The sequence below is a fragment of the Pongo pygmaeus genome, chromosome 10 (assembly GCF_028885625.2).
Source record: "Pongo pygmaeus isolate AG05252 chromosome 10, NHGRI_mPonPyg2-v2.0_pri, whole genome shotgun sequence".
Taxonomy (NCBI): domain Eukaryota; kingdom Metazoa; phylum Chordata; class Mammalia; order Primates; family Hominidae; genus Pongo; species Pongo pygmaeus.
The window spans coordinates 111,924,386-111,950,589 of NC_072383.2; the positions used below are offsets into that span (position 1 = coordinate 111,924,386).

General features: G+C 49.1%; 1 protein-coding gene across 2 annotated transcripts in view; it reads left to right on the forward strand.

Annotated features, from left to right (window-relative positions):
* The window catches only part of TPCN1 (two pore segment channel 1), a 77,019-nt gene that overhangs the window by 23,418 nt on the left and 27,397 nt on the right, over positions 1-26,204 (forward strand). For both annotated transcript variants that reach the window (XR_008492915.2, XM_054443769.2), the window contains exons 4-8: positions 15,236-15,360; positions 21,058-21,234; positions 22,717-22,830; positions 23,620-23,750; positions 24,639-24,727. Coding sequence is in view for 1 of the 2 variants with exons in the window: in XM_054443769.2 (XP_054299744.1) it covers positions 15,236-15,360; positions 21,058-21,234; positions 22,717-22,830; positions 23,620-23,750; positions 24,639-24,727 (636 nt within the window). In the remaining variant the exon portion in view is untranslated. The remainder of the gene's footprint in view (positions 1-15,235; positions 15,361-21,057; positions 21,235-22,716; positions 22,831-23,619; positions 23,751-24,638; positions 24,728-26,204) is intronic.

The window sequence follows — 26,204 nt, forward strand, 5'->3', positions numbered from 1 at the left end:
TTGGCACCGGTCCCAGTTTTTGGATGAAGAAACTGAGGCTCTGGGGATTAAGATCGTGAACTGTGGGGAGGGGAAGAGGCATAGCTGGAGTGAACTTGGGTGTCCAGGCTTCCGTTTCGTCTCGCAGAGGATGTGCGAGGGTGTGTGTATGTGTGCATTTGAGAATGTGTGAGGTTGTGTCTGTTTAAGAAAATGAGAATGAGGCTGGGCACAGTGGCTCGTGCCTGTAATCCCAACACTTTGGGAGGCTGAGCTGGGTGGATGACTTGAGCCCAGGAGTTCAAGACCAGACTGGGGAACATGGTGATGAAACCCTGTCTCTATAAAAAAAATACAAAAAATTAGCAGGACATGGCAATGCATGCCTGTAGTCCCAGCTACTTGGGAGGCTGAGGTGGGAGGATTGCTTGAACCCAGGAGATAAAGGCTGCAGTGAGCCATGATCGCACCGCTGCACTCCAGCCTGGGCAACAGAGTGAGACCGTGTCTCCAAAAAAAGAAAGAAAGAAAATAAAAAGGAGAGAGGTTAGAAAAGGGGTAGGCCCCTCAGTATCACCCTTCCTGAGAACAGTCATTCTCTGCTTTTTCTGATCAGAGCTTCCTCCCAGGAGGGGCCCTTTTATCCAAAGCAATCTCTGGCCCAGGCACCAAAGAAAGGCCCCAGTGGTTTACGCAGCCGTGCTGCCCCCTGCGCCTGCTGGGTGGGGGGTGGGTCGTGGAAGCCTTCCCCTCCTGCCCACTCTTTCCTGCTCCTCCCCAGTGCATCTTTATGGCTGGCATATGGAAACTGTTTCTATTTAGCCGGCACCACCAGGACGCTGCTGCATGCTGTGCTCCAGCAAACAGAAACCTTGGATTCCCCGCAGGGTCATTTCCGATGTGGCGTGCAAAGCAGCCAGCTGTTTCGCGGGAGCGTCTGGGCCCTGTGACATCAGCATGGGGGAGTGTGTGCAAACAAGTCATTCTGGTTTGTCCGCCTGTCCTCTGCACCGGGATATCTCTCCTGCTTTGAGTCAGACTTTGCGTTGTTGTTTTGTATTCTCATGCCTGTCAGTTCAGCTGTTTCTTTCCACTCCTTCCCCTCCTCTGAGTGGTTTTACGTTCTCTCCTCCGGGCTGATTGCCAGGATTCAGGGAGGGAAGTTAAGGGGCTGGTGCCACATAAATGTTTAGTAGCCAAAGTCTGTGGGCCTGAAAGGCTGTGCCTGTCCTCTTGGTCTGGTTTTCCCAAGAGAGCTGTCTGCCCAGGGCACCAGAAGGGCAGGACAAAATGTTTCCCTTCGTGGAACTTTCCCCAGAGGCCCAGAACAGAGATGCAGAATACAGTCTTCCTGGTTACCAAGAGTGTTCCTGGTCAGCCTTCTCTGGTCCTTTCTGAAACCTGCGTGTGGAGTTTGCTGGCTGCGGGAGCCAGCAAGACTGCAAATCCTGCCCGCCTGCCCACGCTTCAGCTCATCTCCCTCCCTCCCTCCCATGTCCGACCTGGTTGCCTCCCAGGAAAGGTAAACATGCAGAGGCAAGGGCTAGCTGCCAGCTTTCTGGAGGAGGCAGTGGAGGGCCAGCTCCCTGACAGCCCGGTGGTGAGGTTGTCCTGTCTTCTCAAGCTGGGCCCTTGTGGCGTGCCCCAGTCCCTGCCTTTCTGGCTGGCCTGGAGGAACCCATTCTGCTCTGGGCAAGAACAGTGCCAAGGTCAGAAGCCAAAGGTGTTGCTTCTTCCGTGGTCTGTAATGAGCACCAGTTGTAGAGGGCCGGCCCCGGCACACAGAGGAAGGGGCTGGACTGGGGTGATGCGGGGTGAGCCTGCCCGGTCGCTTTATTGGCTAGGACGCTTCCTGTGCTTTCTGTGCCTAGTACTCCAAAGATGCGAGTGCCAATCGTTGACCTGGAGGTTCTGCCCAGGGTCTGTGGGCAGTAGGAGGTCAGAGCAAGGCACCAGGCCACTAGAGCAGGTGGGTGCAAACAACTGTTGGCATTTGAGGCTGCCCAGGTAGAGGTCCTGGAGTGAACCCAGTGGGCACGATGGGCTTCAGTGGGGCAGACTGTCCTCTAGCTTCACACACAGTGCTGTTGTCTCAGGGCAGCTGGGGGCCCCTGCACACCCTCTTACTTCCCACGCGGAGGGTATTCATTTCGAGAAAGCTGGGCCTGCCGGGATTGGTTCCCCAGCAGGCAGGGGCTCATTCTCCCAGATGCCACTCCGTCTGCACTCACAGGCTCACACCCTGACTCATCAGGACTTGGCTGTCAGCCCTGTCCCCTTTGATCTGCCCCTTCTGCCCCCTGCCTGCCTGCTTTCTGGGCCTGAAATGTCCTGCTCAGAAAGCTGCCGAGCCTTCGAGCATGCCTTCTGTGGGAACAACGTAGCCCTCGGGGTGGGAGCATTTCCATTGCCTCTCCTGCCACTTCTGTGACCTCTTAAGTGGAGAAGAGGTTTAGACAGCAGACAGGGCAGGGGATTAGCACTCCACAAGGTGGCCGAGCCCTACCTGGCCCCTGCCGTGCCCTGGTCTTGGCTGGCACAGCTGCACTGCTGTGTGAAGGCCACGTACAAAAGGAACAGAATGGAACTGTGGCTCCTTGCCTTCCATTTGCACCCTTTCTTTAATCCCTAAATATGTACCCCAGTCGCTCGTGCCTTGGTGTGAAGGAGGCCCTTTGCGATCACCTGTGGCTTTCTTGAAAAGTCCCTGAGTGGCCAGTGTCACCCCAGGCCTTCCATCCCTCTCTCCGTGTGGAGAAATGAGCGATCGTGCTTTGCCTTTTGGGACCACATGAGCACGCCAAGTCCTGTTTTCTCCGGTTGAGTGGTTAGAAGCACAGAACAAAGTCTACCCTGGGAGGGGGAGAATTCGCTGTTCTTTCACCTTAGCTCTTGAGTCTTATTCTCCCCTTTCCCTTTCAAGGTTCTACCCTGAATTACTCTTACACAAAACAGCCCCTCTTGCGCAGATCCTTAAAAGAAAGGTTTTTACAAATACAAACTTACCACGTCACACCCCTTCCTAACACCCTTTGGCGCTGCCCACTGCACCCCGGGTGGAGCCCGCCCTCTTGCCTGAGGCCTGCCAGGCCCCACGGATGGCTCCTTGCTCTCCACCCTCCAGGCCCTGGCCGTCCTTAAATGCCCCACGGGGGTGTGTTGAATCTTCAGGGCTAGCAAGACCTATTTCACTTCAGTTCAGACATGTTTGCTGACCACTTACACATTGTATCCAATGCTGTTCTGGGGCCTGGCAACACCACAGTGACCAAAACAAAAGTCCCTGCCCTCTTGGAGCTGACATTCCAGGCGGGGAAACAGGCCCACGAATAAACAGATACCCTGTCAGGTGGTGACAGCCCCAGGAGGAAGCCTCAGCTCTTTGAGGGGACGTAGTGATGTGGTCTCACCTTGTAGGGGAGGCCAAGGGTAGCCTCTGATAAAATGTTTATGGAAACTGGAAGGTGTGAGAAAGCCCCCAAAGATCGGGGAGGCAGAGGCCCCAAGGCAGAGTGTTCCAGGCACGTTTCAGAACAACAAGGAGGTTAGCATGGCGGAAGCGAGGGGCAGGCGGGACGAGGTGACTTGGAGAGGTTGTGGTTCAGGTTCCACGACACCCTCTGATCAAGGGAGGCTGGGGCACATTTGGGGCAGAGGAGTGATACCATTTGGCTTAGTGTTCTTAAGGATTATTGTTATATTAAACAAAAAAGTTTACCTAAAAACACACACACGCACACACATGATAGAGGATTTCTCTGACTGGTGTCAAGAATAGGCCACAGAGGGTAAACAGAGAGTAGGGAGACAGAGAAGGGATTGTGCTGGTCCAGGGGAGAGCTGGTTTGGGCCACAGGCAGGGGAGCTGGTGAGAGCGAGGTCTTGTGGGCCAGGTGTAGCACCTATTTGTGGGCCTTTCAGCTGATTGTGGGAGGGGAGGAGCCTCCTTATTCCTGAGGCCCCTCCTGCCCCAGGATTCTCTGTTGGTGCAGCTGTTCCATTCAGCACCAGTATGGCCAGGAAAATGTGGTCTCAGTCACCCCAGGGCCTTCTCCTGCCCCCAGTCACTTGTGGCCTGTAAGAGTGCATCCCAAGAGCCCTGGCCAATGGAGGGACCTTCTGTGCGAGAACCGGCCACGTGTTCTCTTTGATTTGGGTCATAGATGCTAAGCCTGTCTTACAGCTGTGTGCTGTCCATCAGAAGAGACAGTGGCCAGTGTACCCCACGGCAGACAGTGCGTCAGGGGAGCCACCCCCTACATTTCTCTAGTGAGAGATGAGTGGCAGATGATTGTATGAAGGAAAGCTCTGGATGGGGAGCCAGGAAGCCTGGATGCTAGACCTGGCGCTGTAACCAGTTGGCCCTATACCAGTACGTTCCCTGCCCTCAGTTTCCCCATCTCTAAAAGCTGGGCAATGAATTAGGTGGTCTCTAGGATCTGCTGCTGACCTGACAGTCGTTGCTTCTAAGAAGGCAGCAGAAAGTGCCTACAATTCACGCAGGAGAGCTACGCAGCAGCGCTTCCCATACTCTGCAGCAGAGGACCTCTACTTCCATAAAACACAACAAAAACGAAGTACTAGGAAAAGGAAGTGCCGCACAGTGCCACCTGCGGTGATGGCCTCTACACGCTGGCTCTGGTTCCTGGATGGTTCTCATCCCTGACCATGGCACACCATTCATGGACTGTGCAGACCATGTGGAATAACACCGCCCACAGTTAGTGGTTCCAAGCACAGTCCTCATTTATTCTCCAGCTCCGTCACTTTCTAAATGTGGGAGACCCCGGGCAAGCTGACCAATCTCTGTGCTTCTGTCCCATCACCCCTCTTCTGAAATGGGGATACTGATGGTATCCACCTCCTAAGGTTGTTGCGAGGATGAAGTTATTTCACACATAAAGTGCTGAGAGTAGTGCCTGCCTCAAAGAATTTGCTCCGCAAGTGTTTGTGTGTGTTATTTTAGCTGAAGCTGAGCTGCTGAGATTGGGGCTAGATTTGGGGGCTGCAGTTAATCGGGAGGTGGGAGAGGGACGCATGTGCTAAAAAAAAGATGCCATTGCCCTCCCTAAGCAGCAAGGAAGTGTTTGTGGAAGGCTTTTGGTGCCAGCAGGATCTAGGCAGCTGGGCCCTGCTCAGATTGTGGCACTGCCAGCCCTCTGGGGCAGCTCCGTAGTTTGGAGCTGCTTCTGAAGCCATCTGCACCCACTTGCCTGCTCCCCTTGAAGTCACCACATACCTGTAAACATGTAGATGCCACAAGCTGCAGGGGCAGCTAGTTCAGCTGCTCACTGGCTGGTGAACCTCTTCTCTATTTAAATGTCCATGACCAATGGCTATGGAGCCTCTTTTTGAGGCCACGTGATGATGGGGTACTCACTGCCTCTGTAGACAGGTGCCGCTGGAGGGCAAGGGCTGCCTAGTTCCTACAGTCCCCACTAAGGGCCCAGCACCTAGGAGCTGACCTTGGGCAGGGACAACCCTGGGAATGTCTGCTAAACAAAGGAGTGGATGAACAGGCCAGTTGTTGGTCTTAGAATATTTTCATTAAGAATTATTTCCCGGCCAGGCGCGGTGGCTCACACCTGTAATCCCAGCACTTTGGGAGTCCAAGGCAGTTGGATCACTTGAGGTCAGGAGTTCGAGACCAGCCTGGCCAACATGGTGAAACCCCGTCTCTTCCAAAAAATACAAAAATTAGCCGGATGTGGTGGTGCACGCCTGTAGTCCCAGCTACTCAGGAGGCTGAAGCACAAGAATTGCTTGAACCTGAGAAGTAGAGATTGTCGTGAGATGAGATTGCACTGCTGTACTCCAGCCTGGGCGACAGAGCAAGACTCTGTCTCAAAAAAAAAAGAAAAAATACATAAAAATTAAAAAATAAAAATAATTCTTTCCAGCCAGGTGCAGTGGCTCACACCTGTAATCCTAGAACTCTGGGAGAGCGAGGCAGGTGGATTGCTTGAGCCTAGGAATTTGAGACCACCCTGATCAACATGGCAAGACCCCATCTCTACAAAAAAAAAAAAAAAAAAAATTAGCTGAGTGTGGTGGCACATGCCTATAGTCCCAGCGACTCTGGAGGTTTAGGTGGGAGGATGGCTTGAGCATAAGAGGTTGAGGCTGCAGTGAGCCATGATAGTGCCACTGCACTACAGCCTGGGCTCAGTAAAAAGAATTATTTCCAAATGGAGGCCAAGGCGAGAGGATCGCCTGAGTCCGGGAATTTGAGTCTAGCTTGGGCAACGTAGTGAGACCCTGTCTCTAAAACTAAAGCCCTCTCTGCTGGTCCATCATTTCTAGTTGTTAGAAAGCCCTTTCAGATCTAGCAGAAACACCCTGTGAAGTCCGTTCCCGAGTCCTCGTTCCACCATTGGCAGCACTGCCACGTTTCTGCCCTCACCCACCAGCCACGTGTGGTCTGTGGCCACGGGGAGCACGTTTTGTCTCTGTGGTGCTCGCTGTCCTGTGCGGGGGTTCCAGCCAGCTCCCTGCATCCTTGGTGCTCCATGGTCACCTGTTGCCTTCGGCGGCCAGCCCGTGAGGCACAGGCCACAGTCCCCCTGCCTGTTAGGAGTTTAGTACAGGAATAGGGAAAAGGGAGAGGGATGTAGAAGCAGCCAGCTCTAAAGATCCTCTCCCGTTGTTCCAAGGAGTCAGTCTTTTTCTGCAGGCAAGCCACGGAAGGATTTTAAGTAGCGGAGTGACACCATCAGACTTCGGCCTTACCCGATTGATTCATCCTGCCTCAAGGGGTCCGGGTCAGGTGGTCAGGAAAGGCCTGGACAGTGAGAGCGAGTCCAGGTTGCTGCAGGCTTTTAGGTGAAAGACAAGAGGCCCCAAAGACCTGTTGAGTAGAGATGACAAGGAGGAGACCTTTCCAGACCTGGTGAGTTACAGGCCATAAGGAGTGAAAAAGAAGATGGGATTAAGATTTCTGGCTCTGAGGACTGTCCTCCCAGGGCAGCCAGAAGCTTGGTCCTTCCTGTCTCAGTGGTCCTTGTGGATTTCAGCTGAATGGAACTGTCCTTTGTGGCTTTGAAGGGTTATATATCGGGGAAGAGGGACTATCTCTCACCCAAACCAGGACACCTAAAGATAGCAAAGGTTACCTGCTCCCAGGAGAAACCTGTTGCTGGGAGTGTCAGTGAGGCTTGTTAGCAAGGAATGGCCTGCACCGTGGGACACGTCGGGCCACCTGGTCCCAGGGATGCTGCGGTATAAGTGGTAAGGGGTAGGGGAGCTGTTGAGGAGGACCAGACGTCCTCTCCCCACCAGAAATGGGCTGAGAGAGCTCCTGAACACAAGGAGGAAGCTCCTGTCAATTCGAGGAGACCCCTGTGTGAGAAGAAGGGCGGGAAAGCTCCAAAGGGGGTCTTCACGGCAGCCGCTCACATAAGACACTCGCGTCTAGTGTCAGGTGGGAGGGTGGCACTAATGGCTGCTGCCATCTGTGCCAGCTAGCAGCTGCCTGCCCCGCTCCATTATTGTTATTTATGTTACCTAGGACTCTTCTGTGTTGCCGGCGCCAGCCCCTGCTGGGGCGTATGGAGGTCATGGAGGACCGGGCATGGGCTCCCGAGGACGCAGCTCCATCCAGCTGCTTGCCTGTGGCTTTTTCTGCTCAGGAGTCATGTTTTGGCTCAGGCTTCCCTGATCCACGTGAGCAGATTGAGGAAGGTGGTTTGACCTTCTCCTGTCTCTGCCTAGGGCTTAGTTCTTTCAGAGATGAGCATTGGGGTCAGGGTAGGGAATGCTGCTCTGTTGCTATTGGGAAGAGAAGGGTCAGAATTACCAAGTTCAAACCACACCCAGATGTCCCACCTCCTACTTGCAACTCCACTGTAGTGATGGAAATGCTAGTGTATTTTTGGTCCTTTTGGCACTAACTACCCTGTCACCCTTTTGGAGTTTCTGATTATTGAGAGGCAAGTAGTCTACCGATTGGGAGCTAGGCAGCCTAGTTTGGGATCCCAGCCCCGCTTCTCACTAGCAGCATGACCCGGGGAGGTTACTTAGCCTCTGTGCACCTTAGTTTCCTCAAGTCTAAGGTGGGAATAGTAATATTACCTACTTCGGAGGGTTGTTGTAAGAACTAAGTGGGTTAATAGATACAATGTATTTAGATAGGTATCAGTTATCTGTTGATAATAATATTACCTACTTGGCAGGATTGTTGTAAGAACTAAGTAGGTTAATAGACACAATGTATTTAGATAGGTGTCAGTTATCTGTTGCCCTTGTAACAAATCACTGCCCCAACATAGTGCCTTAAGATAGCACCATTTATTTTGCTTGAGTTTGCAGTTTGAGCAGGGCTTCTTGGTGGAGTTGCCTTTTTGCTGTTGTATGTAACATCTGTTTGGACAGTTTAACTGGGGCTGGAGGATCTATTTTTGAGATGGCTCCTTGATGTGGCAGAGAAGTTGGTGCTACCCCTTGGCTGGGTGCTCAGCTGGGCTGTGAACTGGGGCCTTGAGTCTTCTCTCTCCACCAGCTGCTTGGGCTTCCTTACAAAATGGTAGCTCGGTTCCACAAGTAAGTGCCCCAAAAGAATAAGGTGAAGGTATTTTTATAACCTCAGGAGTCATGAGGTTCCCTGTTCTCTGTTAGTCACAGCAGTCATAAAGTCTCACCTGATTTCAAGAGGAAGAGACACAGCTTCTACCTGTGTGTGAAGAAGTGGCAAGGTTCCAGAAGAGCATGGAAGGTGAAAGATAATGCCGTGGCCATTTATGGAAAATAAAATCTGCTGCAGGATAGGTTTTGGCATACAGTAAACCTCAATAAATGTTTGCTACCAGGAGTTTAAAATCATCATCTGCATTCCTCATCCCCGACTCCTCTTCCTTAGAGGGGGGTTAGTACAGTGCAGTGGTTAAGTGCATCTGCTCTGGAGGCAAGCTGCTAGGGGCCAAAGCCTGGCTCAGCCCTTACAGCTGTGTGATCTTGGACAGATTGTTTAATCTCTTGACAAATTTCTTGAAAGATACAAACCACCAAAGCTTTCTCAATAAGAATAGAAAACCTGAGTGGCCCTATATGTACTGAAGAAGGTTAATATGTAATAAAAACTTTCCTAGAAAGAAAACTTCAGGCCCAGATAGCTTTCCTGGTGAACGCTATACATTAGGGAAGAAATAATACCAATTTGACACAAATTCTTCCAGAAAATTGAAAAGGAGGAAATATTTTCCAGCCCATTTTACGAGGCCAGCATTACCTTGATACCCAAACCAGCAAAGACCTCACAAGGAAAGAAACCTCGGACCAACATTCTACATGGACGTAGATGCAAAAAATTTAAACAATTTTGCAAATGCAATAATATATAATACATTATGACTAGGGGGACTTAGCTCAGGAATGCAGGGTTGGTTTAATGTTCAAAAATCAATCATTGTAATTCACTATATTAACTAAAGGAAAAAGAAAAACCATATACAGGTTGAATATCCCTTATCCAAAATGCTTGGGGCCAGAAGTATTTCCGATTTTTAATTTTTTTCAGATTTTGGAATATTTGCATTATACTTACTGGTTGAGTATTTCTAACCTGAAAATCCAGAATGCTCCAGTGAACATTTTCTTTGAGTGTCATGTTGGTGCTCAAAAAGTTTGGAATTTTGGAGCATTTGGATTTCAGATTTTCGGATTAGGGATACTCAAGCTGAAATCATCTTGAAGTAGACACAGAAAGTGTTTGACAAAATCCAACACCCATTCATGGTAAGATCTCACAACAAACTAGGCATAGAAAGGAATTTCCTCAGCCTGATAAAGGATATCTATGAGAAACTTCTAGCTTACATAATACTAAGTGGTGAAAAACTGAATGCTTTTCCCCTAAGATCAGGAATGAGACAAAGATATCCCTTCTCATCATTTTTATTCAGTATTGTAAGGGAGGTTCTAAACAGTGCCATAAGGCAAGAAAAACGAAAGGCATGTGGATTAGAAAGGAAGAAGTAAAACTGTCCTTATTCTCAGACAACATGATCTTCTGTATAGAAATGCCCATGACATTTACAAAAGAGGCCACTAGACCTTTTAAGTGAGTTTATCAAGGTTGCAGGCTAGAAGGCCAATATATAAAAATCAGTTGTATTTCTGTATCCTAACAACAAACAACTGGAAATTGAGATTAAAAGGCAACTTCATTTGCAACAGCATCGGAAATATAAAAGACTTAGTGATAAATCTAACAAAAGATGTGTCAGGTCTGTATACTGAAAGCTATAAAATATTACTAAGAGAAATTTAAAAAGATCAAAATAAACTGAGAGATATACCATATTCATGGGTTTTTAAGATGTCTCCCCGATAGATCTGACAATTTCAATCAAATACCAGCAGGCTTTTTTTTTTTTTAAGTAGAAATTGACTAATTACTATTGTTAATTAATTTATTTTTTTTTTTTGAGACAGAGTCTCAGTCTGTAAGCCAAGCTGGAGTGCAGTGGCGCAATCTCAGCTCACTGCAACCTCCACCTCCTGGGCTCAAGTGAGTCTCATGCCTCAGCCTCCTGAGTAGCTGGGACTACAGGCGCATGCCACCATGCCTGGCTAATTTTTTGTGTTTTAGTAGAGATGGGTGGGGTTTCACTATGTTGCCCAGGGTGGTCTCGAACTCCTAAGCTCAGGTGATCCACCTGCCTTGGCCTCCCTAAGTGCTAGGATTACAGGCATGAGCCACTGCGCCTGGCCTGTTATTATTATTATTGAGACAGGATCTTGCTCTGTCACCCAGGCTGGAGTGCGGTAGCTATGATCATAGCTCACTCTAGCCTTGACCTCTCAAGCTCAAGCCATCCTCCCACCTCAGCCTCCTGAGTAGCTGGGACTACAGGTGCAAGCCACCATGCTCAGCTAATTTTTATACTTTTTGTTATGAGGTCGTAGTATGTTACCCAGACTGGTCTTCAACTCCTGACCTCAAGCGATCCATCCACCTCAGCCTCCCAAAGTGCTGGGATTATGGGCACATGCCATCGTGCCTGCCTAATTTTTGTACTGTAAACAAAATTTTTTTTTGTACAGATAGGATCTCACTGTATTCCCCAGGCTGGGTTTCTATTGATTGATTGATTGATTGATTGGACTCTTGGATTAGGGACAAAGAAATTGACTAATTCTAAAGTTTATATGGAAGTTCAAATTTTTTTTTTTTTTTAATAGAGATAGGGTCGCACTATATTCCCCAGGCTGGGTATGTATGTATGTATATATTTATTTATTTGGACTCCTGGATTAGGGACAAAGAAATTGACTAATTCTAAAGTTTATCTGGAAGTTCAAAAGAACGGGCTAGCCAAAACAACTTTGAAAAAAAGATGAGCAAAGTTGGAGGATTAACACTACCTGATTTTAAGACTTATAAAGCCTCAGTAACCAAGACGTCGAGGTATTGATGTGAAATCTTTGTTTTTATTTTTCTTTTTTAAAGACAGTGTCTTTCTGTGTTGTCCAGGCTGGCTTGAACTACTGGGCTAAGGTGATCCTCTCGCCTCAGCCTCCTAGGCAACTGGGACTATAGGCTTACACCACTGTGCCTTGATGTGGAATCTTTTTTATTTTAATTTTTTTGTAGAGACAGGGTCTCAATGCGTTGCCCAGGCTAGTCTTGAACTCTTGGGCTCAAGTGATCCTCCTCACCTTAGCCTGATGTGAAATCTTTATGACCAGGGGTTAGGCAAAGATTTCTTAGATATGATATGAAAAGTATTAATCCATAAAAAGAACAAAGGGATAAGTTGGCCTTCATCAGAATTTGTAAAACTTCTGTTTTAGTGACCTTTGAAAGGCACTGTTAGAAAAGAATGAGAAGACAAACCACAAATGGGAAAATATTTGCAAATCATCATGTATCTGATAGACTTGTATCCAGAGTGTATAAAAGAGCTCTCAATTTAATAATAAAAAAAGAAAAAGGTGAAAGATCTGGCACTTCAAAGAAGATAGACAAATAGTAAATAAACATATGGAAAGATGTGCAACATTATTGTTAGGAAAATGCAAATTTCAAGCATGAACATGAAAAACAAGGATATACCACTACCCATCTTTTGAAATGCTTAAAGTTGGCCAGGCGCAGCAGCCCATGCCTGTAATCCCAACACTTTGGGAGGCCGAGGCAGGCAGATCACCTGAGGTTCGGAGTTCAAGGCCAGCCTGGCCAACATGGTGAAACCTCATCTCTACTAAAAATATTTAAAAATTAGCCAGGCATGGTGGTGTGTGCCTGTAATCCCAGCTACTCGGGAGGCTGAGGCAGGAGGATCACTTGAACCCAGGAAGTGGAGGTTTCGGTGAGCTGAGATGGCACCACTGCACTCCAGCCTGGGCGACAGAGTGAGACCGTCTCAAAAAAAAAAAAAAAAATGCTTAAAAAGAGTGAGCATATCAACAGTTGGTGGAGATGTGGAGGAACTGGAACTCTCATATACTGCTAGTGAGAATGTAAAATGATACAATCATTTTGGAAAACAGTTTGGCAGTTTTGTAAAAAGTTAAACATGTGATCTAGCTATTTCACCTCTAGCTTTACCAAAAGGAACAAAAAGTGTACGTCCACACAAAGCCCTGAATGAATGTTCATAGCAACTTTGAAATAACCCAAAACTAGAAACAATCTTAACTGTTCATCAACAGGTGAATGGATAAACTGTGGTATATTTATTACTCAGCAAAGAAACAGAATGAACTGTTGGTACACAGTGCAACGTGGATGAGTTTTTAAATAATTATTCTGAGTGAAAGAATCCAAGAAAAAAAAAGAATATATACTGTATTATTCCATTTATATAATACATCATGTAAATATATATATTATATGTAATAATAGATGCAGATTCATCTAATAACAGAATACAGCTCAGTGGTTGCCTGGGCATGGATGGGCAAGGAGGCACGGGAGGGTGATGGATATGTTATCTTGATTGTTGTGATGATTTTACAGATACGCACATAGGTCAAAATGTATCAAACTGTATTCTTAAAATATATACTGTTTATTGTGGCACAACTTAGCGAACCTGTTTCTAAAAATGGGTAGGGTTGGCCAGGCACGATGGCTCACGTCTATAATCTCAGAACTTTGGGAGGCCCAGGTGGGTGGATCACTTGAGGTCAGGAGTTCAAGACCAACCTGGCCAACATGCCGAAACCCTGTCTCTACTAAAAATACAGAAATTAGCTGGGCATGGTGTTAGGCACCTGTAATTCCAGCTGCTCGGGAGGCTGAGGCAGGAGAATCACTTGAACCTGGGAAGCAGAGGTTACAGTGAGCCGAGATCACGCCATCGCATTCCAGCCTGGGTGACAGAGTGAGACTCCATCTCAAAAAAAGGAAGAAAGAAAAAACAAGGGTGGAGTGGCTGGGCACAGTGGCCCACACCTGTAATCTCAACACTTTGGGAGGCCAAGGCAGAAGAATTGCTTGATTCCAGGAGTCCCAGACCAGCCTGGGCAACAAAGGGAGACTCCATCTCTATAAAAATACAAAAATTAGACAGGCGTGATGGTGCATGCCTGTAGTCCCAGCTGCTCAGGAGGCTGAAGCAGGACAATCTCTTGAACTCAAGAGTTTAAGACTGCAGTGAGCCGTGCTTGTGCCACTGTACTCCATTGTGGGTGACAGAGTGAGATCTTGTGTCTTAAAAAAAGCAGGGAGCTGGGGAAATAAGTTGCATGTGGCTGGACCTCATTGCTCATGACTGGCAATTCAAGATCAGAAGGACCTTTTGCAACCCAGCAGGCCTTTGAGCCCTGTCAGTTTCCCGTCCCTTGCATGGTTGTAAGCCTTACACATTTGCTTTCTGCCAGCTGTGCAAATCCCAGTATCAAAACATTAGATTTTTTTTTTTTTTTTTTTTTGAGACGGAGTCTTGCTGTGTCCCCCAGGCTAGAGTAGTGATGCGATTTTGGCTCAGTGCAACCTCCGCCTCCCAGGTTCAAGCGATTCTCATGCCTCAGCCTCCTGAGTAGCTGGGATTACAGGCACCTTCCGCCACACCTGGCTACTTTTTGTATTTTTAGTAGAGTTGAGGTTTCGTCATGTTGGCCATGCTGGTCTTGAACTCCTGATCTCAGGTGATCCGTCCACCTTGGCCTCCCAAAGTGCTGGGATTACAGGCGTGAGCCACTGTGCTCAGCCCAAAACATTAGATTCTTTATCTTCCTTCAGGTGGATCATTTACAATGCGGATTTACAGATTTCTGTCAGATTCACTTCTTCCCAATGAATGCATCATTTCTTGGTGCCGTTGTTTACTGTGTGTAAACTACTGAGTTTCAGGATTATTGTGACAAACCCAACTCAGACTCAGTGGGATCTGTTTATCAGCTTGGATTTTGGAAACTAAGGGGTAGATTTCAGGCACAGCTGGATTCCAGAGGTGCAGCTGGTGTTAGTGTTATCTATTGGTTATTGTTTTGTTGTCTGCTGACTTCCTTCTCAGGCAAGTTTTCCCCACACGGTGGCAGAGGCAGCCGCCAGCAACAACAGGGAAAGAGCCCCTCCTTCCTAATTGGCCCAGGAACAGTTTCAAGTTCAGCTGTCACTGGCCGAACTTGGGTCAGCAACTATGCCTGAACCGATCCCTGGGCCCAAGGGAGACGAGGGGCTTATTGCCAGGCCCAGGTCACCTGCCTGGGAGCCAGGGGTGGAGTTGGCCAGAGCCAAACAATGTGGACAGAGAGCAAGGAGGGGATGTTCTGCAGAGACAGATGGCCCAGTGTGCTGGGAGAGGAGGGCGTGGCTGTCAGCAGGGAAGAGCAACAGATGGCCCTGCACCAGGGGACAAATCCAGTTGTTTTTAATTTTTAACCAAGTAGAACATTAATATGCTTCCAAAAGTCAAAGGATTCAAAAAGGGTCCATCTACCCTGTTCCTTATAGCCCTTGTAGGGCGACTGATTTCATTGACTTCTCATTTTTCCTTCCTGTGTTTCTTTTGGTAAAGATAAGTCGATGTATTTATGTTTTCTTGTTTCCTCCCTTTTGTACACATTAGAGAGCATACTATTTGTACTCTTTTGTACTTGCTTTTTTTCACTTATCAAGAGAAAGGAAAACATTTGTAACCAGCTGTGCTAATTCTTGCCATTATCAGTACACAGCATGGAGGTTGATTTGAAGATGACGGGATGTCCATGTGAGCATATGAAGGGACTGCCAGGCTTTTCTTCTGCTGATCGGTGTCTTTATACTCTTAAGCCTGGATGCCAAGTGAATCTCTCTCCTCTTCTAATGCAGATGGCGGCAGCTATGCCATCCATGACTCTCAGGCCCCCAGTCTCAGCTCTGGGGGTGAGAGTTCCCCCTCCAGCCCCGCACACAACTGGGAGATGAATTACCAAGAGGCAGCAATCTACCTCCAGGTGAGTATCTGCAGTCAGGCCCTGGCAGTTGTCTGCACCTGTTGGTGGGGTGGGGCAGCGAAGACTCTGTTAGGTGCCCAGAAATTCAGTTCCAGCATCGGTTCATGCTGCTGCTGCTCGTGTGTGAGCTTCAGGTTCATAAGATGGGCTGACCTGACTGTGCTCATAGGGGAAAACTGCTGTGCACCAGCTTGTCTTCAGACCTCTGTTTGGGGCTGTGCCAACCCCCACAATTCCCGGAGTCTGTCCACTCGGCCTTCCCTGCCACCCTCCCTCTTCTCACGGCACACTGAGAGGCCACATTCTCAGGAGGGAATTCTTTACATACTGAATACTATAGCTTTATTCCTGTTTAACTTGTTGGCTGCTTTCCTGTTTGCTATTTTAGGAATTTTTTTTTTTTTTTGAAAAAAACATTTTTGTCTAGGCGTGGTTGCTCATGCCTGTAATCCCAGCACTTAGGGAAGCCAAGGCGGGCAGATCACTTGAGATGAGGAGTTTGAGACCAGCCTGGCCAACATAGTGAAACCCTGTCTCTACTAAAAATACAAAAAATTAGCTGGGCGTGGTGGTGGGCACCTGTAATCCCAGCTACTTGGGAGGCTGAGACAGGAGAATCACATGAGGTGGAGGTTACAGTGAGCCGAGATCGCACCACTGCACTCCAGCCTGGGCAACAATGCAAGACTCTGTCTCCAAAAAAAAAAAAAAAAAAAAATTTGTATTTTTGTGTGAAAGTAATACATGCTTATTACAATAAATTTAGATACAAAGAGGAATGAAGAAACATCCACCTAAGGCAGTCACTGTCAACATTATTTCCTTCCAGGTTTAAAAAAAATGTATTATAAGAATAATATATCTGTTTTCCAAAAAAGTCATATGGTATGTGCAATTTTATAGTCTGCTTTTTTTTTCATAGCATAAGCTTTTTTTTTTTTTTTTTTCTTTTTTTGGAGACAGTCTCACTCCATCATCCAGGCTGGAGTTGAATTGCAGTGGCTTGATCTCGGCTCAGTGCAACCTCTGCCTCCCGGGTTCAAACGATTCTCCTGCCTCAGCCTCCGGAGTAGCTGGGACCGCAGGCACGTGCCACCATGCCCGGCTAATTTTTGTATTTTTAGTAGAGATGGGGTTTCGCCATGTTGGCCAGGCTGGTCTCAAACTCTTGACCTCAGGTGATCCGCCCACCTCAGCCTCCCAAAGTGCTGGGGTTACAGGCATGAGCCACCACACCTGGCTATTTAAATAGCTTTAAATTATATCAGGTAAATTATTCTAATTTACTTAACCTGATAATCTTGAATATTTTCCCTTATTGTAAATTACAGTCCAAGGACAATCTATATGTAGCACCCCCACCCCCTTACATCTAGAATTATTTTACTAGGAAAGTAAAAGAAATGGAAATTCTAAGAAATGGAATTACCGGGTAGAAGGAATCAACAATTTTTAGGGCCTTGATGTTCAGCATGGAATCCTCTGCACAGGAAGTATTTCCTCTTTACTGACGGCCCCACTGGCAGTGACATTTTAACCTTAATCTTGCCAATCTTGTCACTGTAAGATTTCAGTTTCTGGTTTGCATTGAGTAAGAGTTTGGATGAGGAAATAGACTTTTTCTTAAATGCATTCGAATCATAATTTTCCCTAATCTTTCTTATGTGAAGCAGCTCTCCACTGCAAGTATTTGTTTTGTCATTTAAAAAGGATTTAGTGAAATTCAAGCCTGGGCAACATGGCAGAAGCCATCTCTGGAAAAAATACAAAAATTAGCCAGGCATGGCATGCATACCCTCTAGTCCCAGCCGCTTGTGAGACTGAGGTGAAGGGATCGCCTGAGTCCGGGAAGTTGAGGCTCCAGTGAGCCGTGTTTGTGTCACTGCACTTCAGCCTGGGTGACAAAATGAGACCCTGTCTGAAAAAAAAAACAAACAAATTTAATGAAATTTAGACATTTGTTTGATGGTTGTTCAATCATCTGTTTCTCATATGTTCATGCAGCATCATATACACCTAAATGATCATGTTTTGTTTCAAATTAAGGCAACAGAATGTTTTAGGGAAATTGTCCCAAGCTCAGGCATACTTGTTAATGATCTAGCAGGGACATCTTACGGACATCGCCTTCTCCGAGGCTGGATAAGAGCGTGGGATAGGTCAGAACACAGACTCAGAATGGTTGAAGCCCTAAGGATCCTGATCATTCCCTCCTTTCCTAAGCAGGTGAGGACATTGGTAATGAACATAGGAACTTTAAGGGGGCACCTGCTAATCTTTGTAACAAGCCTCTGAGGCTGTAGTGATCATCTCCCACTTTACAGATGTGGCGACTGAGACTCAGAGGGGCCAAATGATGCCCAAGGCCACCGAGCTAGGGAGTTGCAGAGCTCCACATTTAAACTGTTTAGCCTCCAGATGATGTTTTTTAATCTGCGTGCTGTTGCATCACTTATGAACTGACCTTGTGCATCTCCTTGAAAATGGGCCATGTATTTGTGGGAGAAAGCAGTTACGGAACAGCTGGTGTTGTATGATCATTTTAAATTGATGTCATACAGCAGCATGTGCATGTGGGTATGTATGTGTACAGATATCCACACATATCTCGAAAGTTGTTTAAATATTAAAGGTGATTATCTCTGGCTGATGGAATTTTTACTACCTTACAAATTTATATTGTTTAAATTATTTTACCAAAAATGCATTATTTTAAAAAAATTAAAGAAAAACTTGGATTTCACAGTCATTCATGGCTCTTCTAGAGGATGAGATGGCCTGTTTTTCTTGAGACAGACTCTCACTCCGTTGCCCAGGCTGGAGTATAGTGGTGCGATCTCGGCTCGCTGCAACCTCCTCCCAGGTTCAGGCGATTCTCCTGCCTCAGCCACCCAGGTAGCTGGAATTACAGGCACCAGCCGCCACACCTGGCTAATTTTTGTATTTTTAGTAGAGATGGGGTTTCACCATGTTGGTCAGGTTGGTCTCAAACTTCTGACCTCGAGTGATCCACCTGCTTAAGCCTCCCAAAGTGCTGGGATTACAGGCATGAGGCTCTGTGCCCGGCTCAAGATGGCCTGCCATTTCACGCTTGCAGCCAGGCTGCGGGTCCTGCAGTGAGCCAGGTTGCTGGTGTGCATGGATAATTGGCCCTCGCTGCTTTGAGGGTGTCTGGTGCCTGCAGTTTCCCCTCTTCCCACATTTTACCTGTTAACTCACTCATCCTCTGGAGCCACGTGCTCAGCAGTCCTGGCGCCTTTGAAACAGTACTCATTTCTGTGTGGACTTGGACCCCATTTCTGTGTGGACTTGGACCCCAGGGAGCGGAGAGCAAAGGCCTAGAAATCGCTACAACTGGCCTTCCTTATTTTTCCAAATCCAGTTTATGATCAGCAGCCAGGAAACAGGGCCAATGTTCTCTGGGGTTTTCATCAGAATCCAGTGCCATGGGTGATATTTCCATCGTTGGTAGAGACCTCATTACCCCCATCTCTTCTGGGACAATTCCAAGTCCTAGAGTTAAAATCTGAGCCCCGTGTCAGTGGTTCTTCTAGCGAGACCTTCATTCCTGGCTATTTGTTGGAAGAAATTGCCCAAGAAATACATTTTTTTTTTAGTGATTGAAACCAGAAGCTTCCCAGGCCACTGTTTGTGGCCCCCTGCCGTGGTCATGGAGGTGGCAGTGAAAACCACAGCCCTGCACAGAGCACAGAACCGTGTTCAACTTACCCTCTGTTGACCGCCAAGGTGTTTGCTCCCTTTGACATGCCTGCCCCTGCCAGGTTTGCTGCTGGGTCTGTGGTTTGTCTCGATTTTTTGCTAATGGAGGGAGCAGTTCATCCAGCTTCAGGGAAGTGACTCCCTCACAGTCACTCTGCAAACTGCAGGCAGGGCCTTTCCCAGAATAAGTTTGTGAGAATGGGCCGAGCATGGTGGCCCACAGCTGTAATCCCAGCACTTTGGGAGGCTGAGGTGGGCGGATCACTTGAGCTCAGGAGTTTGAGACCAACCTGGGCAACATGGTGAAACACCATCTCTACTAAAAATACAAAAATTAGCCAGGTGTGGTGGTGTGCGCCTGTCATTCCAGCTACCCGGGAGGCTGAGGCAAGAGAATTGCTTAAACCCAGGAGGCGGGGGTTGCAGTGAGCCAAGATTGCACCACTGCACTCCAGCCTGGGTGACAGAGCAAGACTCTGTCTCACAAAAAAGAAAAAAAAAGTTGCTACATAACATATAAATATATCAAAATATCACATTGTGCCCCATATACAATTATTATTTGTCAATTAAAACAAAGTAGGGTATGGGGAATCCTGAGTTAAGTAAATGTATAGTAGCAGTACGCCACTGTGCAGCTCTTTTGGTTTATTTTTTTGGAGACGGGGCCCAGGTTGGAGTATAGTGGTATAATCTTGGCTCACTGCAACCTCCACCTCCTGGGTTCAAGTGATTCCCCTGCCTCAGCCTCCCAAGTAGCTGGGACTACAGGTGCATGCCACCATACCCAGCTAATTTTTGTATTTTTAGTAGAGACGAGGTTTCACCATGTTGGCCGGTCTCGAACTCCTGACCTCAGGTGATCCACCCGCCTCAGCCTCCCAAAGTGCTGGGATTACAGGCATGAGCCACTGCACCTGTTCTGGGTAGCTCTTGATGGGTGTTAAAGGGTCTGACTAGGCGGAGTTATTGGCTTCTTTTTTTCTGGTAATGTTCATATAACTTACGATAATAGCAAATACCTGTAGTGAGCTGACTGTGTGGCAGACACCACCCTAAGTGCCTCACAAATGTCCTCACCTTTCCTCTTCACAACAGCTCCAGAAGGAAGCACTAATGTTAGTGCCTTTATCGTTGAAGAAGCTCAGCCTCAAGGGTGAAGGAACCTTCCCAACATTCCTCAGGGAAGGAGTAGAAAGCCAGGGTTCAGCTCTTGTGGTTCCTCCCAGGCCCCTGAGCTCTTTACACTCTGCTGGGCACTCCTAGAGGGAGAACTTGGCCTCTGAGGGGATTGGACATGCCTGTTTCTCTTTACCTCCTCTCAGGACCTTTTTTCTTTTTCTTTCTTTTTTTTTTTTTTTTGAGACCAGGTCTTGCTCTGTGGTCCAGGCTGGAGTGCAGTGGCACGATCTTGGCTCACTGCAGCTTTGACCTCCCGGGCTCAAGTGATTCTCCAACCTCAGCTTCCCAAGTGGCTGGCACCAGGGGTCTCACCGTGTTGCCCAGGCTGGTCTCAAACTTATGGGCTCAAGCGATCCTCCTGCCTCGGCCTCCCAAAGTGCTGGGATTACAGGCATGAGCCACCACACCCAGCCCCTCCCCTCTTTTTTAAGGGATGGCGTCTTGCTGTGTTGCCCAGGCTAGACTTGAAGTCCTGGCTCAAGGGATCTTCCCGCCTTGGTGTCCGGAGTAGCTGGGATGTCACCACACCTGGCTGTCTCTGGATCCTTTTAGTCTTTGGTTCCTCCGAGTGGTTTTTAAGAAGCAGCAAGTCTCTTGAGCCCATCAGCAGGCAGGAGTGAGACCTGACCACCGTGAGTTTCACGAAGATCATTTTGATTTTCCAGCGTCTTCTGTCTCTGGCCTGAATCTCTCCTCGCCTGCCCGGGGCCTTCCTTTCCTCCCCTGCCCGCGGCTCCTCTTCGGCGTTGGATGGGTCTCCAGGCTCACATGCCCACACTACTCTCATCTTTTCAGGAAGGCGAGAACAACGACAAGTTCTTCACCCACCCCAAGGATGCCAAGGCGCTGGCGGCCTACCTCTTTGCACACAATCACCTCTTCTACCTGATGGAGCTGGCCACGGCCCTGCTGCTGCTGCTGCTCTCCCTGTGCGAGGCCCCTGCCGTCCCTGCACTCCGGCTCGGCATCTATGTGAGCGCACATGCTCCTCACACGGGGGGCTGGGAGCCACGGCTTTCAGGGCAAGCGACAGAACTCCAAAAAGGAACATTCTGGGAGGGCAAACACTGCAAACGGACTTAAAACAGAGATACGAGGCGGTCATAGAGGCCTTGGGAGCGGAAATGCCTGGGTGTCCCTGCTGGAGTGAATGGCCTTCACCCAGTCTCTCTGGGATTCTGCCCACCAGTAAATTCCAGAGAGGGGAAGTGTCCCAGGCCCTGCTCAGGACCAGTGCCCACACCTTGGCTCTGGGTGGGGAGGGCACCCAGTGGACAGTCCCACTACTCTGTCTCCAGCCTCAAAGGAGAAGGCAGTTTGGTGTGGTTACCATGGGAGGCAGGGGATGTTTCCTGGGCAGCTCCAGCCCCGCAGATGTCCCCACACCCAGGCCCAGCCATCATTCATTGGGGGCCAGAGCAGTGTGGAGCTGTGCTTGTCCCCTTCTCAAGGAGTCTGTGGTAGGCATGGAAGCAGGGAAGGGAGCCTGTGCCTGTTGAGTTAGGAAGTGCTCATCCAGCCTGGCCTCCGAGGCCCTCCATGACTCAGTTTCCCTTCCTGTTTCTCCTTCTTCATGCCTGGAACTCACAGCTCCAGCCAGTCTGTGTTTCTTCCTCTGCACATCTCCCCCACGCCATCCCCTGTGCTGGAGTCCTTCTTCCCGTCCCTTCACTCTGTCAATTCCTGCCCACTGGAATGTCCACAGGCCCTGGACCTCCCCACCCCCAGGAGGAGGAGATCTCCCATGTCTGTTTCCCAGAAGCACTTGACTTCCCTGCTGGGAAGGTTTTCCATCTAAGAGTTTTCCATGTCTTGTCCTTTTGTCCAAAATGAGGATGAGAGTTTTAGGGGCTGCTCTCTGCTTGACAGTCCTTGTTTCTTTGACAATCGGATTTTATTTCTTAAGTTCCTAATTGATGCTTTCTTAGTGTCTTTTATAGATCTTTTGTAAATTACATGAAATCCCTCTTAGAACAAGCTAGATATTAAATTTTATCTTATCTTGTTTTTCTTACTTTTTTTTTTTTTGAGACTGAGTCTCCCTCTGTTGCCCAGGCTGGTGTGCAGTGGCACCATCTCGGCTCACTGCAACATCTGCCTCCTGGGCTCAAGCAATTTTCCTGCCTCAGCCTCCTGAGTAGCTGGGATTACAGGTGTGTGCCACCACGCCCAGCTAATTTCTTTTTCTTACTTTTAAACTTCAGGCTCCTTCCTGATTTTTCATCATTTGGACCAGCATGTCAGTTTCATGGATATCGAGTTTATGTTTAGTTGTTCTGGGGAAAGCTCCGTGACCAAGGCTCTGTCTTTAGGCATGCAGGGCCAGGTTTTTGTAACTCTGATGTGTGTTGGGAGGATGTCCTGGGGCACTCCCAGGTCCTGGGAGGGTTGGGCAAAGAGGAGTGGCCATGGGCTGGGCTGGCCATGACACATCTCCACACCCTCTGGTCTCAGGTCCACGCCACCCTGGAGCTGTTCGCCCTGATGGTGGTAGTGTTTGAACTCTGCATGAAGTTACGCTGGCTGGGCCTCCACACCTTCATCCGGCACAAGCGGACCATGGTCAAGGTGATGTGTCCGCCCATCTCTCCCTCCCCTTGCAGCCTTTTCTCCCGTGTCACCTTCAAACCTGTCTCTTTGGTACAATTCAGAATCCACCATGGGCCCAGTCCATGCTCAGAGGTGTAACCCTAGGGTCCCTGTCCTGACCATGCCCTCAGCCTTGTGGGTGCCCTGGATGTTGTGGTGATGCCAGCAGTAGCTAATGTGATGGGGTGTTTAGTACCTGCCAGGCACTGGCGCAGTCACCTTGGAGAGAGATGTGCTGCTCTCCATGTTTTACATTCATCTGGAGACATGGGGCTCACACCCAGCTCTGCCCACTGCGCCCAGCTCACCTGTCCCTAGTGTTGCGCATCTTCTCTCTGTGCTGCAGAGAGTGGCGTGAGTAGGAGCACGTCAGGGTGGCATTTTGCAGTGTGTGGAGCGTGTGCGCTACTCTAGGAGAGTGTAGCCAAGTAAGCAGAGCTGAAGAGGAGCTGCAGGCCCTGGGATCCCTGATGTGAGTGGGGAGGGCTGATTGAGGGGTCCTGGCAGAGTGGCAGTTTTGCCTCCTCAGTGGATACCAGCAGTCACACAGCCCTTCCATTCTTCTGGTGCCACACACCTGTGCCAGCAGCTGGAGTTTTTTTCTTCTGGGGCTGCCTGATGTTGGCAGGAAATGTGAGAGAGGGCTGGAGAGAGGAGAAGGCCTCCCGAGGCCAGAGTGGGCACTGCCTCTCCAGCCCCCCATTCCAGGTATGCAGGATGACGGCTGGGCTGCAGGGGCTGACGGTGCTCCATGCCTGCCACCCGCAGACCTCGGTGCTGGTGGTGCAGTTTGTCGAGGCCATCGTGGTGTTGGTACGGCAGATGTCCCATGTGCGGGTGACCCGAGCACTGCGCTGCATTTTCCTGGTGGACTGTCGGTATTGCGGTGGCGTCCGGCGGTAAGGCCCGGGTGGGGAGCTGGGCAGACAGTCACTATCCTGGCATGGCCTGACCTCTGGGCCAGTGGGGCAGGAGCTTGTGAGTCAGTTAGTGATGAGGTCGACCCTGCACGCTGGTGGAGTACACACAGACTCACTCTCCCTCTGCCATTCCACCCACACACAGGAGAAGGTGGTATTCCTGCCGCAGTGTAGGTTTGCTGCCTCTGGGTCCAGGGCTTTTTCCCATCTTATCCGCAGCCTTCCAGAGCTGCTTCCTCGCTCTATGCGTGTTATCTACCCAAATGCAGGCAGCTCAGCAGCATCCATGTGACACAAGCAGACTCTCCTGCCACCTCCATTGAGGCTGTAGGACCAAACTCAAACCAGACCAAGCCTCGACTGAGATTTATTTTGGGAGACTCAATCTGGAAAATTCCTTGGCTGGGCTACTGTTGCTGAGAATGGGTTTGCAATTCATTCTCTGTGCCCATCTGCAAAGCTAGAAACAGGACTCGGTGTCCTTGAAACAGGTCCAGTGTCCCAGGACTAAGTGGCCTTGAAATGTCTTCATGCCTTCCACATCCTGCTCATGGAAACTGACCTTTGCACCCAAGGTCATGCCCTTGGCCTTCTGCTGCTCTGTTCCCTGCTTGCATGGCACTCACCTCCTTGGGCCCTCACCAGGTGGAGGTGGCTGTGTACTACGCCTGCCCTAGTTCTTCCCTGCCATCCACTGAGTGGGGGTCTCAAGCCACTTTAGGAAAAAATGAAGCATGATGTCATACCAGAGTGCGGCAGGGTTTAGTATTTCGAGTCAGAAGCACTAGGCCCCCATCTCAACAAGGAGGAGTCCCAGACAGCCCGCCCCAGCTGGTGCCTCCCCTGAGCTGGCCCATCTCTCCCCAGCAACCTGCGGCAGATCTTCCAGTCCCTGCCGCCCTTCATGGACATCCTCCTGCTGCTGCTGTTCTTCATGATCATCTTTGCCATCCTCGGTGAGTTCCCGCTTCTCAGGCCCAGGTGCGCTGGAAAAGCAAGTTCACGGTGGATGAAAAATTATTTTGGGCCTGGCTCAGTGGCTCACGCCTGTAATCCTAGCATTTTGGGAGGCCAAGGTGGGTGAGTAACCTAGGTCAGGAGTTTGAGGCCAGCCTGGTCAACATGGTGAAATCCAATCTCTACTAAAAATACAAAATTAGCTGGGCGTGGTGGCACACACCTGTAATCCCAGCTGCTTCGGAGGCTGAAGCAGGAGAATTGCTTGAACCCGGGAGGCCAAAGTTGCAGTGAGCTGAGATCGTGCCACTGCTTTCCAGCCTGGGCAACAACAGAGTGAGTGAGACTTTGTCTCAAAAAAAAAGAAAAGAAAAATTATTTTGACAGTGCCTTAGTCCTTTTGGACTGCTGTAACAAAATGCCATAGACTGGGTGGCTTATAAACAACAGAAGTTTATTTCTCCCCGTTCTGGAGGCTGTGAGATCTGGAAGTCCAAGATCAAGGGCCAGCCGTGGGTGTCTGGTGAGGGCCTATTTCCTGATCCATAGGTGGTGCCTTCTGGCTGTGTCCTCACATGGTGGAAGGTGGGAGGCAGCTCTCTGAGGCCTGTTTTTTTTTGTTTGTTTGTTTGTTTGTTTGTTTTGAGATGGAGTCTCACCCTGTCACCCAGGCTGGAGTGCAGTGGCATGATCTCGGCTCACCACAACCTCTGCCTTCCAGGTTCAAGTGATTCTCCTGCCTCACCCTCCTGAGTAGCTGGGACTACAGGCACCTGCCACCACGCCCAGCTAATTTTTGTAGTTTTAGTAGAGATGGGGTTTCACCATATTGGCCAGGCTGGTCTCCAACTCCTGACCTTGTGATCCACCCGCCTCGGCCTCCCAAAGTGCTGTGATTATAGGCATGGGCCACCGTGCCCGGCCTCTGGGGCCTCTTTTATATGGGCACTAATCCCATTCGGGAGGACTTCACACTCATGACCTCTTCACCTCCCACAGCCCCCACCTCCTAACACCCTCAACTTGGGGATTAGGATTTCAGCGTAGGGATTAGGGGCAGGGGACACAAACATTCAGACCAGAGCAGGTAGTTTTAGAAATTCAGAAAGATTTTAAAAATACGCCAGGCATGGTGTCCCACGCTGATTGTCGCAGCATTCTGGGAGGCTGAGGCAGGCAGATCGCTTGAGTCCAGGAGATCGAGACCAGCCTGGGCAAGATAGGGAGACCCCATCTCTCCAAAAAAAAAAAAAAAAAACCAATATACAGGAATTAGCTGGGTATGGTGGCATGTGGCGTGCACCTGTGGTCCCTGCTACTCAAGAGGTGAGGCAGGAGGATCACCTGAGCATGAGGAGACAGAGGTTGCAGTGAGCTGTGACAGCGCCACTGCATTCCAGCCTGGGCAATAGAGCAAGACCCTGTCTCAAAAATAAATAAATAATAATAACAGGAACACCCATGGACCTACCATCC